General features: G+C 34.8%; 1 protein-coding gene across 1 annotated transcript; it reads right to left on the bottom strand.

Annotated features, from left to right (window-relative positions):
• Positions 1–382: 382 nt before the first annotated feature.
• Positions 383–16,229, bottom strand: LOC110813552 (metalloendopeptidase / zinc ion binding protein). Its single transcript, XM_022040742.2, has 17 exons — positions 15,738–16,229; positions 14,467–14,823; positions 14,208–14,348; positions 13,977–14,109; positions 13,739–13,852; positions 12,895–12,968; positions 12,736–12,810; positions 12,101–12,193; positions 11,874–11,934; positions 11,461–11,793; positions 8,173–8,299; positions 3,526–3,625; positions 2,825–2,894; positions 2,543–2,695; positions 2,306–2,401; positions 1,822–2,141; positions 383–979 (listed from the first exon to the last, which is right to left on the bottom strand). The coding sequence occupies exons 1-17, from the start codon at positions 15,816–15,818 to the stop codon at positions 737–739; spliced, it is 2,571 nt and encodes an 856-aa protein (XP_021896434.1). The 5' UTR covers positions 15,819–16,229; the 3' UTR covers positions 383–736.
• Positions 16,230–18,788: the final 2,559 nt, after the last annotated feature.

An 18,788-nucleotide genomic window follows, 5' to 3' on the forward strand; every position in this document is an offset into this window, starting at 1 on the left:
GATATTTCTTTCCATGGCGATAAACCGTCCAACTTATATTTTTAACCATTTTCGTATGGAGTTGCAATTTTTGTAGCCCTCCAAGAGCATTGATTTGGGATTCAAGATAGGCAGGAGGCAATTAGTTTGGGATTTAGCCTTTGCTTACTGCCAAGGAATTATCATCTCAACAAAAGAATGGAGATTGGGAAAGATTAAATATCTGCATTGGAGATCCAGGCCAAAGCCTGAGGGATATCAGGCAATCCCCTTAACACTAAATTCGTCGCATTCTACCCCCGACGTACATGCAAATAAATCAAAAGAAGGGCTATCCCCCCGACAATACGTGCAAATAAATCAAGAAAAGAGCTTTAAAAATAACAAAACACATGAACAGAAATTTGCAAATAGAACACTAGGCTTTTCCTTTTCTGCTAATAAGGCCTTCGGCCAAACATTGCTTTTTGTTGTTTCTATCTCTCTCTCTCTCTCTCTTTCTTTTCAATATCTCTACAAATGGCTTTCTTTTCTTGAAAGCCCAACCTCACCCAAATTAATCAAATAACTTGGGCTCAACACAATTGGACACTACCTCTACCCTCTAGGGCACGGCATTATGTGCCAAAACTTTCTCTACACCCTAGAAAAATTACAAGCCAAGATTTAACAACAAAAGAAAAAGACAACTCAAAAACAAAAGGAAAATTTAAAAGAAAAAAATAAAATAAAATAAAAAAACCTAATGCTGCCTATATTATACAGATGATTTATCCGAAGAGCTATCATTAGACGACTCGGTATTCCAATATCGACTAAACCATGACAATTTTATCAGACCTTTTCCTGTACACTGACCTTCTTGCTCTCCGCCAATACTGAAAAGAGTTTGATCTGAGCAGTCAAGTGATGCTCCGCATGCTAAATTATATGAATGACATGCTGAATGACACACCCGAAGTCTGTTGTCCCCATCATTATGACATTTCTGGATCGAGATCTGTTCATCCAGGTCACGTGTTTTTAATTAGGAAGAAGACAAAGGTGATAATCATCTTGTACCATTATGTTATAACATTATCTTGTAACATCATGTTATCTCAAAAAAAAAAAAAACATTATGTTATGACAGAACAAAAACGGTAAATTTATCAGAAGCTAACAACTTTCTGGACATGCCAAAAAAATTTTGCAACCCGTTGATAATGATTTGCTAAGCAAAATACCAAAAGGAAGTGTTGTTATCCCTCTATTTGGTTCAATTCCTATTCTATTCTCACTTAATTACAGCCTCTAGTTTCTCTGTTACTTTTGTTTTGTTTCATTTTCCATCCAATTCCTAGTCAATCTTATTTCTAATTACGTTAATATACATAATTAGAACATAGTTTATTGCTTTTAGTTACCACCACATCCACCTTTGCTAATGGTGAGAATTCTATCTCTTTCTGGTTGGAAGATGAATTCTCACTATCAAATAATTGTATTTCAATTATGCATATTAAGACTATTACAGCAGTTAGAACTAAGAACTAATTAGAAACTTAATTAAGAAATAAACTACAGGCATGCATATGGAATAAGAATGTATTTTATGTTTGAACACCAGCCTGAATTCTTTAGGGGCAAGAATTCTGTTCCTATTTTATTTCATGAGAATGGATTCTACTTTTAGTTTGGGAAAAAGTTTTCACATTTGAGCACACAAAACCAAGTTCTCTCATTCTGTTAAGGAATATAATTCACAAAAGAAATAAGGCAACATCCAATAGAAAAATCAAGGGAGAAAATGATGCGTAAAAAGGAATCCTGGAAACAGATATCTATTGAGAAGCGACTTACCCAGCAAGCTAGTCTTTTGGCAGCTTCATCACAGTAGCTGCTGCCAAAGATATTAAATAATTTCCGAGCACCACCAGGGAACAGGCGGTGGTAGTTGGGCATGACAACAACTTCCTCGAGCTGTTGCAGTATGCTCGGTTCACTTGGCGCACAGTGTTTCCCAGATATATCACTCCCCAGTACGTTTTTGCAGACTGATAGGCTGGAGAGGAGCATGGAGCTGTTTTGGCATGTATACCCGGCATAGTCAGAGCAGCGGAATTCACAAACTCCATTATCACAGACTCCTCCGTGAAGGCTGCATTGTTCATCGCATACAGCTGCATATAAAACCCCAACGCAATGGTTTCAAAAAGTTTGTCTCAACTTTGTCATGTACAAGTGAGAAAGTAAATGTTTATATCTGTGTCTGTGTGTCTATGTACATATATATTATGACATATTACGGAAATTTGGACAGGCTAAGTAATCAAGTTTGCATTACCGGTGGAACAGTCAGTGCCAGTAAAACCAGTTTCACATTCACAGATCCCGTTCATCAGGCATTTGCCATGTCCATTACAATTGCTGGGACAGGATCCTGGATGGAAAGAGCACAAAATTAAGTTGACTTGAGGAAAACAAAAACAAATAAAAGAGCCCAAAACTAAAAATTTCTGAAAATCAAGTTTTGGTCTTCAAGCTGGTCACTAAGTGCTAAGAGAAGGATCTAGGCGCTTACGACTACTACAATCATGACCATGAAACCCAAGAAAACAGCGACACTTTCCATCAACACAATCTCCATTAAAATTACAGGAATTGGGACACTGCCCAAACACAGAAACTGGGACACTGCTACAAAGTTCGTGGTAGGCCGGACAAATCAATTCACCTAAAAAGAACACAAAAGAAATTATGAAATATAGAGAAAAATATCAAGACATTCTTCTCAAAAAGAAAAAAGATATTAACTAGATATAACAGTAAATTTTTCTTGAGAATGATAAAACAGCAAAATTACCATTAAAACCAAGGAACTGAACCGGTCCACCAGATTCAGGACACGCTTTCCAAATCCCATCTACAGCAACCTACAGGAGATTAACTATGACCACAATCAGAGGAAGACTGCAGGGAAAAGTTCAGGAACTCCAGCATAATAATTACTGTCACACTTATCAAAATAGCATATGATGGCAAACACTTTGTGATCTAACACGGATTGCACAATAACATTCTGAGTTAAATGTTACACGTCAAAGATCCGGGTGCATAAGTTTTCAACTTCGCCAAGGCAGAAACTTCCTATGAATCCCAGGTCTTATATATCGAGAAATGAGCAAAAAGCCAAACCAGACATCTATCATTATCAAATTCTACTAAACATTAAGAATCCTAGAAATTAGAAAAAAAATGTTTGGACAAATCAAATCCTTAGATTATCATTAAACCTGAAACTGATATACACCAGATCCACTATATGATATCTTCTGCATGCATCCCTCCAGCACAACCTTTTCTTTTTGGTGAAATCACCAGTAGAGCACTTATTCCAGAAAATCCTCTCCAACCTAACTTCTTCCTATTTTGCCGTGGATTTACACCACATAGTAGACAAATTTGCAAACACATGCCTGTGTGAGGTTTAGAAGAGGCTTGGTGCATGATGAACATACAGATTTTAAGAAAAGGGCAAGCCATTTTGGAAGTTCTGAATCATACCTCTAAGGAGTTATTTACACATCTGTGCTGATAACAGCCATTTCCTTGAGTCATGGAACCTCTAACAAAACCAGTACGTACTAGCGATGAGGCCATGCACCTGCATATGAATAATGAGATATTCTATCAGCAATAAAATGTCTTAAAATGGTTGCCTGTAAGTCTATGTGACAGAGAATAAAGAGATACTAAATTGGATATTCAATACTGAAAGATATTTATGTAATTGTAATATATATTATCAAGGTAGTTTAGGTTATTTATGAACTTACCTATAGGCTTAGCATTGGTGCAAATTTATTATTTTCTATTTAGCTAGGATCCTATTTAGTTATTACTACTAAAAGCTATCCAATTAATTAGTTTATTTTTCAATTTAATAAATTCTCTATACTTACTTAAAAATTCCTATTTCAATATTGTCACTCTAGTATCTATAAACTCCAATTCTGGTTCATTATAAATTTTCTAAAAATATTATTAACTCCCTTTGTACTACATCAACTAGTATTACAGTCTAGCATGAATTAATCACACTATCAATCATTATTCTGAGTTAAAGTCCTCAACACTAAATTTCCCAAACACATCAACCAAAAAAAATTATAACACCCCTGAACTGATGCCTCACAACAGAGAATAAAACAGACCCAACAAGCAAGCACTAGCCTTTGCCAAACACCAGCCACCACAGCACTATGGATGACACCACCCCTTCCACAAGCACCAGAGTGAACTGACCAGATTCTTCCCAGGAACACATCCACATTCCCCCTGAAATTGCCACACTCGTCACTAAAACTCAGGGCTGCTGTTGGCCTTGCCAAAATTCAACCTTATTGGTTACACCGACTATAACCCAATCCCTTATCTGGAAACAGCATGTCAAAGGAACCCATGGGCAGAATACCAACACGGAAAGGTTGTTGGAAATATGCATGTGACTCATGCACATGAAGCCGAGAGTAAAATCCAACACAGGCTGTTCTGAAGCCAAGCTGCCATCAAGCCAAGTCCTTTCCTAGAGAGTTGCATTCAGAGTCGAGCCAAGCTTTCAGCTCAATTGTTCTCAAGCCATTTTAAGCCAAATTTTCTGGAGAAATTCTGGACAGGTTGAGCTTGCATTTGCTGGTAGCTTGCAAGGTTTTATTACTTATGAAATTTATAAAAATGCTATTTGGGCATGAGATTTGCTACAAGGATATTTCTTATATGATAGTTGCCATCTTATGGAAATCGAAGATTATTTCCTAAGACTTAAGAGTAGCGGGGAAGTGTTTCACATGCAAAGAAAGACTAGTCACAGGAAGAGTATGACAACTTATATCCTTCTAAAGATGATTATGGGTCTTTAAAAATAGTCACCCATGAAGTAAGTAATAAGATTGAAATGTTTGAAAAGATTATTAAAAGGCGCTCAAGTGAAGAAAAACTTGTACCTTCCTTATAAAAGAGCCTAACATCTTTGGAACTTTAATCGAACATAATGTAGAGGATGCAGAACAGAATGTGAATCACTTGGCGAGGGAGTAAAGTTCTAATAGAACAGCTACATCTTAATGACCTCGAAGGTATGAATGCAAGTTAGGTAATTGAGATAATAAAAAAAATCGTGAGAGATGTTATGCTTCCTATAATCAAGTTGAGTTATCTAATGACCAATCCTCTAATTTTGCAACAAGCTACAACATTGCCCACGTTGGAGAAAGGTATTCTAGTTTATTTGAACTCCATGCAGGCGAAAGACGCCCTACTTGAAGAAACTACAACAAAATATTTTTCAACTAATGCTGATAATCAAAGCTTGGCGATTCTTTCATTTTATATTTTGTCAAGCCTAAAAGTATTCATGTTTTCCAATGAGAATTTCAATTTTCCAAGCATTAAATTATGAGGAAAACAAGTCCCAATTTACATATCCTTTCTTCTTCAGCATTTTAAAACCCAAGGTTAAGTCTTCACCAAGTGGGGTGGAAAAATGGAGAATATGATAACCATAAGTTGGACGTAGTTCAATCCAATAAGAGATATGTACTTCCAATGTTTATGCATTATAAGGTATTTAGCTTGTTTAGAAACTATTACAGAGGGGCCTCTCAATAGTGTGAGTTTATTATTTTCTATTAGAAGTGTGTCAGTAACCTGTCCTGATTTGTTAAGAAATAAAGGAAGAAGATTTTGAAGAAGCACAGCTTTATTGTAGAGAAAGAAATTCAATACTCATTCATGCTTTCTTTGATATAAAAATCATTCCAACGAACCATATTTTATAGCTGAAAATTAATTAATTGAAACTAACTTCTAACTGATTAAAGCAACTTAATTTAGTATTTATGACAAACATAACCACTATTAGTTGGATCCTCATGATACCCTCCCCATGAAAGCATTCTTATCCTCAAGGATGAACCTGGTATCTCAAGTCTTCATTGCCACCATAACTGTCCCCTCCTTAGAACAAATATGACACTATAGAGAGGATCTGCATATTTTAATGCCATATAAGCAGTTCCGGTGAAAGAAATTTCAAGTGGAATACGGTTTTGTGTGAAAGAATCTTCAAGGAGTGTAACTAGACTTGTTTGACAGGGATGAAATTCGGTAATACCCAAATATCAATTAATGCAAATTCATCTCTACTAACTGCAAACATAATGATTTTCTCTTATTTGCCATTAGTTGCCAAAAAAACCCACTGTTTTAGTCAAGGATTTGTTTTGAAAACCTGGTATATATGGTTAGGTAGAATCTTCTCATCAGTCCCGTATAACTGTTCAGGAACAATTTCAAAGTACTTCTCTACTAGATCTTTCATTTACTACTCCACATTTCATCTGGATTTCCATCTGCAACAATCAAAACTTCCATGTCTCCATCAACACCAAGCGTGAGATCAGGTGAAGTTATAAGAGAAGTCAATGGAAACAAATGCGGAAAATTTTGTGGTTGGGGATTTTTTTTTTTGAAATAATAATTCAAAAGAGGGTGCGCCAGGGTCCTTGCTGTAGTGCAATGCATGGACGTGGTTGGGGATATTTTAACAAGCACCTCATGCTCATTCACCAAGCCACCTTCATTTCCAACATTTTGAACATGCTTTGGCTCCTTTACAAATTCATCCAACTTCTCAACCACCACAGATTCTACAGTCTCCATTATTATCTCATCGTTAACAGAAGAAAAATTTTCCGTAGGAAGAACTGGTAGCAAAGTTGAAGATGATGGACAACTCTTCCACATGTAGGAGAGTAAATGCAGCCACACAATATTTTTAGTGTTTCCCTGAGTTTCTGTTCACATCGACGAAAACTCACGACCAGCAAAGCTGATGGAAATTGATAGGAAAATAACAGCTCAGTCATGCATTCGTCTTCATATCTTAATTTTGCAGTCCAACTGATATTCGCCCTCTTGTGAGCAATTTTTACTGAAATCGAAGCTTTGTCCAGCTTTGGGGATCTTATAGATGGAGAAGCTCAATCCGATTCTGGTAGAATTGAAGAACAAGGTCCGTGTGCAGAAGGCTCTAGAGGCTATAACAAGTCCTGAGTCATGTCCACGAGTTCATCCCTGTTCTAGTCTCGCCAAATGCTGCTGCTGGCACTCTTTCATTTTCTCAGCAAATTTTTTGCGTTTCTCATCTAACTCCTTAACGACCTCGTCAATCCGCTGGAACTTTCTCCAATCCGCCATCACCAGGTTCCCTTTGTTTCAACCCTTTGATGTAATTGAAGTTAGTGTTTCATCAAAATGGTGAGGATGGATTTGCCTAAATTGTAGGAATGAAGAAGAAAAAAGGAGTAAAAGAGACTCAAAAGGTAAAGGATACATAGAGATAAGAAAAAGCTAGAAGGGAGAAGCAAAGAGAAGGAAGACACGGAAGAAGAAATAGTGATCACCGATAATCAACAGCTCTGGTACTATTTGTCAGGAACCTGTCCTGATCTGTGAAGAAATAAAGGAAGAAGAAGGAGAGAAAAGAAAAGAATTGAAGAAGCACAGGTTTGCTGTAGAATCATTCCAATACCACCTTTATAGCTGAAAGGTGATTAATCGAAACTAATTTCTAACTAATCAAAACAACTTAACTAATTATGTCTAACAAACTTAACCACTATTAGTTGGGTTCTAACACAGAGATCTTATTTAATTATTTTCCGTTATATCTTTCAAAAAATCATTCTCTATTATGGGTAAGTTAATTAATTAGCTTATTTTTCCATTTACTAGATTCCCTACACTGACTCAAAAATTTCTATTCTAATTGTATTCTAGTAGCCGCAACTAAGATACCTTAACTTAGCTATTGGGAAGACTATTTGTTGATTTTATATGCAAATATTGAGTTATTGATATAATTATCGAGGTCTAAAATCTCCAGTTTTAGTTAGTAATAAATTTTCTATAAGTATTGTCTTGGATCTCTCTTTGTCCTTCATCACTATATCGATTAACCATTAAATCCTCCCCACAATTTAGGTGTATGAGTCTGGTGCTCCGAGCTTTAGTATCAGATTGTTATACACTAAACAGCCACTTCAAGTAAAAAAAAAAAGGTCTATATCCATGATAAATCCAATAGAATAAACATCAAAGTGCCTCAAGGATTTAAATAAATATATATATGACCAATTTTACGAAATTCACCTTGAGTTGCTCCCTCGCACTTCCCCTAACATTCTGTCAGGTGCCCGTGCACTATTGATGTCCGTACAAGATCCATCAGAGTAGGCCACAAAGTACGTACAGTAATCAGCCAATGAAGACTGACCACCTGTAATGGTTAAGGATAGAAGTTAACAACAATCCTCACATGAAAAATTAACCAAAAACTAATCCTTGACATTCAGATGTTCTAACAAAGTTTTATCCATTTAATAAATGAGCACAAGCATCCTACTATACTTTACAATATAGAATAGGATAGCATATGATATTAGAGCCTACATGCCTACGCACACAACATTTCGGAAGGGAAGAAACTGCAGATATCCTTCTCTAACATTCATGAAAGCCGCAGGGGCCAACCTACAGTCCTTTTAAGTTGACTTTTCAAATCTGTAAAAATAATTAAAATGGAAAATTACATAACAGTGCCATCTACTTTGATTAGTGTTTCAAAATAGGATTTATATTTCCAATTCTCTCTTTAAGACTTGACTTTTTAGACGTCTCAAGTTATAACCTACTGACAATTTCTGCTAGGAGTCAACAAAAAACTCAGATACCTAGCACATGTAAAATTCATCTGAAATGACAAGATTACCTTCCGTACTATTTGCTCTATTAGCTCAACTTGCTCATTATCTCTCCTCCTCTCAGCTCCTCTCTCACTCATTGACGGCTAGTTACCATATTATTATTTTTTTTAGATAAAAAGTGTAAATATATATAAACAGGGTACCAATGGAGTACCACCCATATACAAATTTATAAAGTTATGAAAATCCCCAAAATCTTCATCTCTAATGATGTCATGACCCAACACAATGTTACCAAAATAATTAAACCATAATCTTTTAGTCTATTAATATCTCTCTCAAAACCATCAAACGCCCTCTTATCTTTTTTTCCGGATGGCCCAAAAAAAAAGTTAAAGGGATAATTTTAACAATATTCTTTTTCAGGTCAATCCCATTCCAAGCCCAGATCTCATCAAAAACCGAACTAGCAATGACCCAATTGATCCCAATCAGTTTATAAATCTGGCACCATAAATCGTGGACCACCTCGCAATGAAGAAGTGGCAGCAAGATTCCTCAGCCTTCTTGCACATAAAACACCCATTAACCACAATCTGGCCTCTAGTCTTCAGCTTATAAAGTGTCAATTACAAGCCTCCCACACGAAAAAAGCAATTCTAGGCGGACCCCTGGAATTCCAAATCTGTCTTGAAGGAAAAATGAGTATGTTATCCTCCCCAGTCCCCACCAACTGCCAATAAAACGAATCAACTGTGAATTCACATTTGTTGGATGGTTTCCAACAAACCTGGTCCGCTTCATCACTGATTTGACATTATGAGACCAGCCTCAAAATGTCTTCATAATCAAAAACCTCCCAATCATTTAGATTTCTAGAGACGTTCACTGTTCAAGACAAACCCCCATTTTCCCTCGCATATGCCTTCTCAACTCTCATGTTTTTAGATTGTGCAATGGCATATATTCTAGGGAATCTATTTTTCAAGCATCCCCCATCCAGCCACTCATCATGCCAAAACCTCATACAGTTTCCCCTACCCAATTTCCAGCTGATACACTCTTTAAATCTCGAGCAGCCCATATTACTAAAGAAAATCTTGTTAAGACCTTATCAACATCTCATTGACTAAACCCGTTGCCAGCACAAGGCTGTTTCACCTGGAACTCATAAAATCTGTTGATTGCAATACAACATTTTCAATGTGCAGACATTTTTTAACAAATTGTGCTTAAAAATCTCAATCAACAATAATAGAAAAATACAGACACAATGGCGGGAGATGCTCATTCATCAGTCTGAAAAAGCATAATCATAATGAGAACAACTTAGAGGAAAATACCACCAAAGAAAAAAGACAGAATCACGCCCTAGAGACAGCATTCAGAGAACTCATAATTCTGCTTATCCATTGTTTACTGTTTAGTTTGCATTTCCATCAGTTCCTTGTATCTTTTTTTGGTTAATAAGGCATGTGAACTTTCAATATAAAAATTAAAAAAAAAAACATTTCTCTTAGACCATATACGGAACATATGAACAATTTTTATGGAATTTGTTTGAAAATCTACGTTTACTTCAATAGAAAATTATGAAAATTCTATTACGATATTATAAAATTTACTTAAATAATTTCAGGTAGAATTGATCAAAATAAATGAATTTAAAATTTTATTCTTCTAACTCCACTTGATATTTTCTAGGACGTCGATTTTCACCATCTCCTAATTAAACTATGTGTGGATTTCCAAATGAATTCTACAAGTAATTTCTATCTGTTCCAAACACAGCCGTAACTATTTGATCACTGGCATTTCAGTCTCAACCCCCAAAATATTGATTTAAATACTAAAAATCGAGAATCTCTATTTTTGCATTCTGAAACTTTCCACCATAAAATTCTGCAGGATAAAAGAGAAAAAGTCTAACAACTTCGTTCTTAAAGCAACAAGAAACCCTCAGGAGTTCATAAATAAATTAATTAAATTTCGGGAGGCTTCGTGAAGTGCTTCTTTAGGAGTTAAACTTCGTAAAGTGCTTTGGTTGTTTGGTGAGTAGCTAACGCTAAGAGAGAAAACCAGAGCAGAGGGAGAGTAGCAGGCTTGAAGTGAGATTATACAAAATTAACATGTTGCATATCTGAATTTTCTGGTAAGTTTTATTAAAAAATTGGTGACTAGGTTTAATTTGATGCAGGTAAAAAGTTCAGGTTTTAGAAAGATACACTTTAATGTAAGGTCCTCCTTTGTGGCAATAGCTAAAGCAAAGGATATTTTTGAACAACTAGCCCCAATCAAAGCATGGGTTAAATACCTGATGGAATGCACCTCTGACTACAGCATAAATAAAAAGCGAGAAGAAAAGATTAAATCTGAATTGACCAAGCAGAGTGAAGTACGAGCTAAAAATCAATACCCAGGAGAGAAGGCAACACAAACCAATGTCGGAGATCATAGCTAATATCACAAATTGGGCAGGAGAAGAGAACAACAAATTATCCAATTACTTAACTAAAGAAATTTTAAAAGTTTAAAATTTGAAGTTAGTTATAAGAGAAAATGATTTTTCCAAATTCACTACAAAACCAAATCAATTAACAGAAAGGAACAACATACATGGACCTTAGAAACATATCTCGGGCAACAATTCTTTTTTAAGCATCATATATCAAATGACAACTTAATCATCTATCACCGAAGTTCAAAAGTAATACTTGAAAACACCATGACTCACCTTTGTTAGCCTGTGGAAAATAACGAGCCCACTGAGGTAAATCTCCACTATAACTTACTATTGGGCAGTAACCTTCTGCCTCCCTGTTATATGTACAGCCTGATAACTGTGTTGTATTGCAATGATATGCTCCCTTCCAAAGATTGCATGGAGAAGTAAGAAACTCAGTTCCCTGGTTGCGTCCCCAGTCAAGACGGTCTGCCATGCTATAATTAGCCTGATACCATCCACTATCCTCCAATAGTGCCAGAGTCATTTTTGAAACTACTGATCTGGTATCTACTGACCCTGTCATAATCTCATTCATCAGAAGCCTCTTTTCCCAGTGAGACCCTGCAGACAAGTCAAAAAGCTAAATCAGTTAAGTGCATTAGATGAAGAAAAAAAGGGAAAAAACTAACAGACAAGGAAACCTGAAGTTCCACGCCCTCCCCCATCTTCTAACTCTAATCCAGTGAAATTTTCAGAAAAGGCCTGTCATTGAAATAATTGTCAGCCATTTTCTGTTTCCATTTTCAGGACCTAGAAATCAAACACTATAGGATGTAGACAAGGCATGACCTAGAAACCACAACTATAAGTAAGAAAAAGGAAAAGGGAGACGAATTAGATTCTTCATATAATTCGGAATTAACATTACCCCATAATGGTGTCGTGAGTGCATAACAACACGTGGAAGCACTACACGTGTCACCATGCGCCCAAGTCTTTCATCCATTTCTTGTTCAGTAACCTACAAAGCAAGCTGACAAGTTGTAACAAGCTAACAAATGGTTGTCATCGTAAGATAAAATCCCAAGAACAGATAAACTATGCAAGATCCATTTCTAACATATTAAATAAATTTAAAACAAGTGGTAAAATTCAAGAGATTCCTCTTAGGTAAGAATTTTAGCGCCCATAGAGCTTTCGCACTTAAGAACTTTTAACACTATTATTCTCACGACTATTTAAACAGCAGCTACAATTAATAGCACCATCCATAATTTTTCTACAGTTTGGCCAAAACATATTTCAGGAATATTCAGAACGCAGCATAAATTGCAGTTTGAAGTCATAGATGAACATTATTTTCAACTATTAACAACATGAAAATCCATACTGAACATTCATTCTAAACAATTAGATGCCGTATTGTGCTTAGCCAGACATTGTGGTGTAGGTATCTCCCCTGGTACATTTTTTTCACAATTGCTTGTCTTTACTTTTTTCATAAATTGAACTGGGTGCCATTATCTTGAGCAAGGACATTACAGTGAGTATCGCATTGTTTACCTGAGCACGTCTTCTTTTTCTCTCATCTCGAAAATGTGCAAAGGCATGGGGATCAAAACCAAGAACATGCATAACCTGGAAAAGAAGAAATAAAATGGTAAATGGAACAACAAGTCTTCCATACTTTGAAAAATTACTAACTTAACACTGTCAACCAACCTCATGAATTAGTGTAGCCGACAGTAATGTCTCTGCTTCAGCCGTTAAATGCCGAGGAGCAACATTCACATGCCCTACCAAGAAAGAGAAGTTAGGGAACATAAGGTTCTTTTCGTAGACCATGCTAGAGTTAGAGTTAATGGGAGTAAAGATCAACCACTTTGGATGGAGGCTCAATGTTAGTGGGATTTTTTGGTCAAATTTTTCTACAGTCATTCAACTAAAAGAGAATTCATAAGCACCAACTTTCTCTTTCCGCAAATCTGGAAGGTAAATGCTCCACCTAAAGTTGTTTTTTTCTTTAGGAGGCTGGTAGAGGTTATATTCTAACTCTTGACAAGTTAATCAGGAGGGGAAGGGTTTTGGTGAGCGTGTGTTTCTTATGCAAAAGGGAGGCGCATAATCATATCCTTCTGTAGTGTCCTTCCGTGCATAAATTGTAGACCTTTACTTATGGACTCTTGAGTACCAATTGGATGATGGTTGGTTCAGTGAGGGAAGAAATTTGAGTGTGGAAAGGCAATAGTAGAATGAAGAAATATGTTAATCTCAATCCTCTTACTACCTTTTGGGTGATGTAGACAGAAGAAAACAATAGAGCTTTTGAAGGCGTGGAAGATGATTTTGATGGGGGTAAAAGATAGATGGTTTTAGACCCTAGGTTCTTTTATTATGGGTCATTCTCTTTATTCACTCGAGAACTTTGGTAACCGAATAAATATTTTGACTGATAAATAAATATCTTCGTACATGAGTTTGAACCCCCCTTGGTGCATGTGAATGAATCATACCATACTAATTTTATTTCAAACAAAAAAAAGAAACCAGGTAAGATAATATTTACCAGCAATTGCACGGCCCCATTGATCACGTTCACAGGCCACAGCCCATGCAAGCGTATTGCCGGTGGTAGGTCTTGTAGTCACCAGGAGTACCAAGTCTGCATCTGCGACACCCTCTGGAGATTTTTGGATTGTAAATAAACTAGTTGGTTCAATATGCACATAAAAAGAAGTACCACGAGATACTAAAAGAGCAAGAACAACAATTTTCTCATCAAACAATAAACAGCAATGAGAGACCTTCAACATATTCGTGAGGAAGTTGCACACCGCCATCTTGTCCACATGCAGAATATCCACTTAAGCGCAAGTTTCCCTTCACAGGCTCAACAGCTAAAGCTCTCTTGAACCAATCTGCTGTCTGCCCCAAAGCCTTCATGAATTAATTCTGAAAATTAGTTCATCTGTCTGACCAAAAGCTCTATCTAAGAAAAGGATAACCAAAGTTGAAGGCAAATAACGAATGGTAACCTTGCGAAGGCGGTGCTTTTTGTCTTCCCCAGATATATCATCTAAAGTACAGTTATACCAGCAATCACCATAAACAGGAGGATCAGCATGAGGATTGCAGGAATGAGTTCCAGGCAGAGTACTCAAAGCAGGCTCCCCGAGCTGGTAAATTTTTCGACCAAGAGAACAACGCAAAACAAAAGAAAGCATTCAGGCTTTAGTCATGCAGAAGCCCATATACAGTCCATCAATAGAGTGCCAAGCAACAAAAGACACTGACCTTCACAATGTCACCAATTCTTCGGCAATCTCTATCAGGTGAGTGACCAACAGCATCATAATTTAAATATATTCTAATAGGCTGCTTTGCATCCCTTTGCTGCCCTAAGGCTTCAGAAATTCCAAGCAATGCCCTTCCTTTGCGGTGAAGGCGTTTTGAGGTAGCAGGCTCATCATAAACCTGCGGAGTAACTGAGTATACCTTGCGACCTGGTTTCCTCCTTTCTTCAATTATACGGTCATGAATGCACGAATGTGAGGCAATGCTTTTGCTAACACTTTCCATGCCTTGCCATTGCAATTGGGCCTCTTTGGACTTTCCATTTGCAGTTTTCAACCATAATAATATCAATACAATCTGAAACAAAATAAAAAATATAAAACATACAAAAAAATTGCAGCAAAGCATTCAGATTTTTCCAGTAACCAGACAGAAATTCCGGTTAGTGTAAACAAGAAAGACCTTAACACAACATACAGAAAGGCGGTAGATATTTCGCCACATATTTTCTATGCGGCAGATCTAATAAAACCAAAATAAATCAAGCTAATTGCACAAAAACGTGATATTCCAACTCGCAGAAGCTCAATTGAGCACAACAACGAGTATAAAATATGACCATAAGTTGTAAGCTTTCACCCTAAACTCCTCCAACCACAAAGACTAACATACTGCAATAAGCTGCACAGCTTGGATCATATAACAGGGAGGAAAAAAGCAAGATTTTTATTTATACTAACGAGCTAAACAGGAAAAGAAAAGAAAAAAAATCGACCCAGCTAATTTCTTAAAACCAAGAAAACGAGGGTTCTCTCACAAATAAATCGTCCTACGTTTTTCCTAAAGGAGAAACCTCCAAACAAAAACAAAAAATCAAAATAGGAAAAAATAAAGAAAAGAAGAAGAACAGAGACATGAGATCTTGATCTCCATCACATGCAAGTAAAAATGAGAGCTTTTTAGTTCCAAAATTAGACATAAAATCCCGAACCCCTTTGATTCCATGACAAAAACATAGAACAAGAAAATGAAACTCAGATTTCCCACCATGACTGCAGTGTCAGAAGCAAAAGATAAACTTGAGCTCTTTTTTCACAATTTCTGACCGAACAAACAAAAGTTAATATTTACACATTCTGACTCTAAGCTTACTACTAGTACATAATCAAAATCAAACAGCAAATCCCAAATCTCTCTCTCACAAAAAAAAAAAAGGTTAAAAAAAGAACCCAGAAATAAATAAATAGAGTGAACTAGCTAAGAGAGCACACCTCTAAAAAAATGAGCGCAAGTCGTTGCTGATTACGAAATCCGCGGCCGGTAAATGAACCATACCGGAAAATTAACTCCATGAAACGCCCAAAAAAGCTAGCATAGCTTCAATTTAACACGATATCTGGCGATTTCCCATCGGATTCTGGACTCAGAAATATCAGCAGGTCTGCTGCATTCCCGTACTCACGCCCAACCAAATAAAAGAAGAACGCATAGAAAAGGATGTTTCCGTTTGTGATTCAGAAACACGAGAATAAGAAAATGTATAAAATAAACGAAAGGTAGTGTAGATATCGAAAGACGGGCAGGAAATTAGCTGATCTTCTTGTATAATTAGCGAGTTACTTTAAAACAAAGTTAATTGATTTCTCAGTGAGTTATTTTGTTCTTCGCAGAGATGGGAGGCAGTGACAGTGAAGAGAGAGAAAGAGAGAGAGAGACGAGCAGGAGAGGAAATAATGCAAGAGATTAAACCGATTGGGTGGGGGTGGGTACAGGTTTAGAGATGACAATTTCCTTTTAATATTTTAAAAATAAATATTATATTTTTTAAATAATTAAAAAAAAAACAAAAAAAGTTATGGAAGAAAAAAAAAATATCAACAAATTTGCCAAAATAACCTCCATTTTCTTCAAAATTACAAAAACAACCCCCCTCTAATAAGTTACTCGGCAAAACCAAATTAATTTGTATGTTTAATTCTGTCTATTTCAGTATTAATTAATTTTCTCTGTTTTAAATATCTTCAAGTAATATTAAAATTTTAAATTACATGTTAAATATTTTTATTAATAATAATATAAATATATGAATTATATATAAAATTCTATTTACTAAACATATTAATAGATAATATTTTAATCAAACACAATGTATTTATTTTAAACAAAAATATATATAAAAAAATTGTGTATTCATAATCGATTACTGTTTATAAAATCGTGTTGTAATAAATGTATATATACATCACATAACTAATAAAAATTTTATATTTTTATTTAAAAATATTTCATATCACTTTATTTAGTAGTATTTAGAAGATTTTTAATTTTGATTTTTAAATTAAATAAATATATATATAATATAATAAACAACTATATACATCACACGGTACATAAACATAAATTGATTCCAACTCTTTAATACATATGCATCTTCATTAATTCGTAACATTGAATTTCTTTAAAATAAATACTTCATTCATTAACAAAAAAAGATACATATATTGTGCTAATTAAAAACATAATAACTTCTTATAAATAAATTCTCATTGATACCGACATTTAATACATAAAAACATTATTCAAAAGCATTTAATATATACTTTTTAATAACTAAGTGAATGGATGTAACCATGTAAATGTTTGATTTTATTTATTAATTCTAGTCACATAATCTTTATAAAATAATTATGTGAATGGATAATCTTGCATTTTAAATTAAAACAATTAAAAATTCGAAATTAATTATAAATTTAATTACGTGGAATTTAAATGTAAGGTAAAAATTTGGTGAGTGGTTACACGTACCCAAATATATATATATATATATATATATATATACATGCGATAATTAAAGCTGATGCCCCACAGTCACAACCGCAATGCTGTCAGGTTACCCAGGCAGAGAGGCACTCGGACCCATTGCAACCAATGCAATTTGTACAGATAATTAATAAATAAAAACCCTATTATTTTTTACCCAATAAAAATAAATTAGGACTGTTATTTAATATATTTATTTAATTAAATAATTAATATTTTACATGGTTTATGAATTTTATAATAAGATGCAAAGAATATTCATTCCTTTATTCTTAATAATCAAAGGGTTTTTTTTTTTTTTTGAAATTTATTAGATAATTGATAATTATTAATTAATCAAAAATAAAATTATAAACTTTAATCATTTGGATTATTTTGAAATTAGTATATAGTATACGTGTATATATATATATATATATATATGTTGAAAAAGAAGTTAGATTCTTAAAAATTAATGTTGGTTTGGAATAATGATAGTTTGGGAGGCAGAAGGTATAGAGGGGAAAAATCCCAAGCAAGAAACACCAACTCTCATTACCCAATTCATAGAAGTGGTTAAGGTTTGGTATTTTCCCTAACCCACAATCCAAGCCTCTATACATACATATACATATATATATATATATATACACATACACACACATATATGCGTGTATATATATATATATATATATTTATTTGCCTTTGACTTTCAATCCCTCGAGCCGACCTCTTCCTCAAATTTCTATTCCATTTATTGTCTCTCTCTAATTATTATATGCTTATATATCTAAAAATTTTCTCATCCCAATAGGATATTGGATAAATAATTATTTGATAACATAAATAAAAAATTAAGTTTATTTCTAGTTATAAACTAACATGTATTTTAAATTAAGGTATACTTAAACTAAAGTTTATATTTAATTTTTTAATTCAAACTATGTCTCGATATATATCAGTCACTTATTAATATTTAAATTTTTATACTCAAATAAAAAATATATGTTGTAATATCCGGACTCAGAATTTGGTCCGAAACTAATTTTAACATCAAAAAATATATAAAAATATAGTTTTAAAATTAATAAAATTTAATTTAATGTGCAATTATAAAAAAAATAAGTTGATGATAAAATTGAAAATAATATTGAACAAAATGGGTGAAAATTTGGGTTCGTATGGTATTTTTGAAAGAAAAATCAGAAATTGGAGGTCATAACACAATTAAAAAAAATTGTACCACGTAGGATTGCCCAGTCAGCAGGCTCAATGAACCAAAGTGCGCCGCGTGGCAAAGCACGCTGACTCGGTGCCACGTTGGAGGCCACACTAGCAATCCGTGTGCCCTGCGATCGGACGGTCTAGAAGCGTTCCTATGTACGTAGACGGTCCGGATCTTTTTCCTTATCAGGCGCGATCGGACAGTCGCGATTAAACGTTATGAATGATCTAAATTCGTTTCCTATTTAAACACCATCGGACGATCGATATCAAATCGCGATGAACGGTCTAGATTTATT

The sequence above is a fragment of the Carica papaya genome, chromosome 1, assembly GCF_054855325.1.
Source record: "Carica papaya isolate Zhongbai chromosome 1, ASM5485532v1, whole genome shotgun sequence".
NCBI lineage: Eukaryota > Viridiplantae > Streptophyta > Magnoliopsida > Brassicales > Caricaceae > Carica > Carica papaya.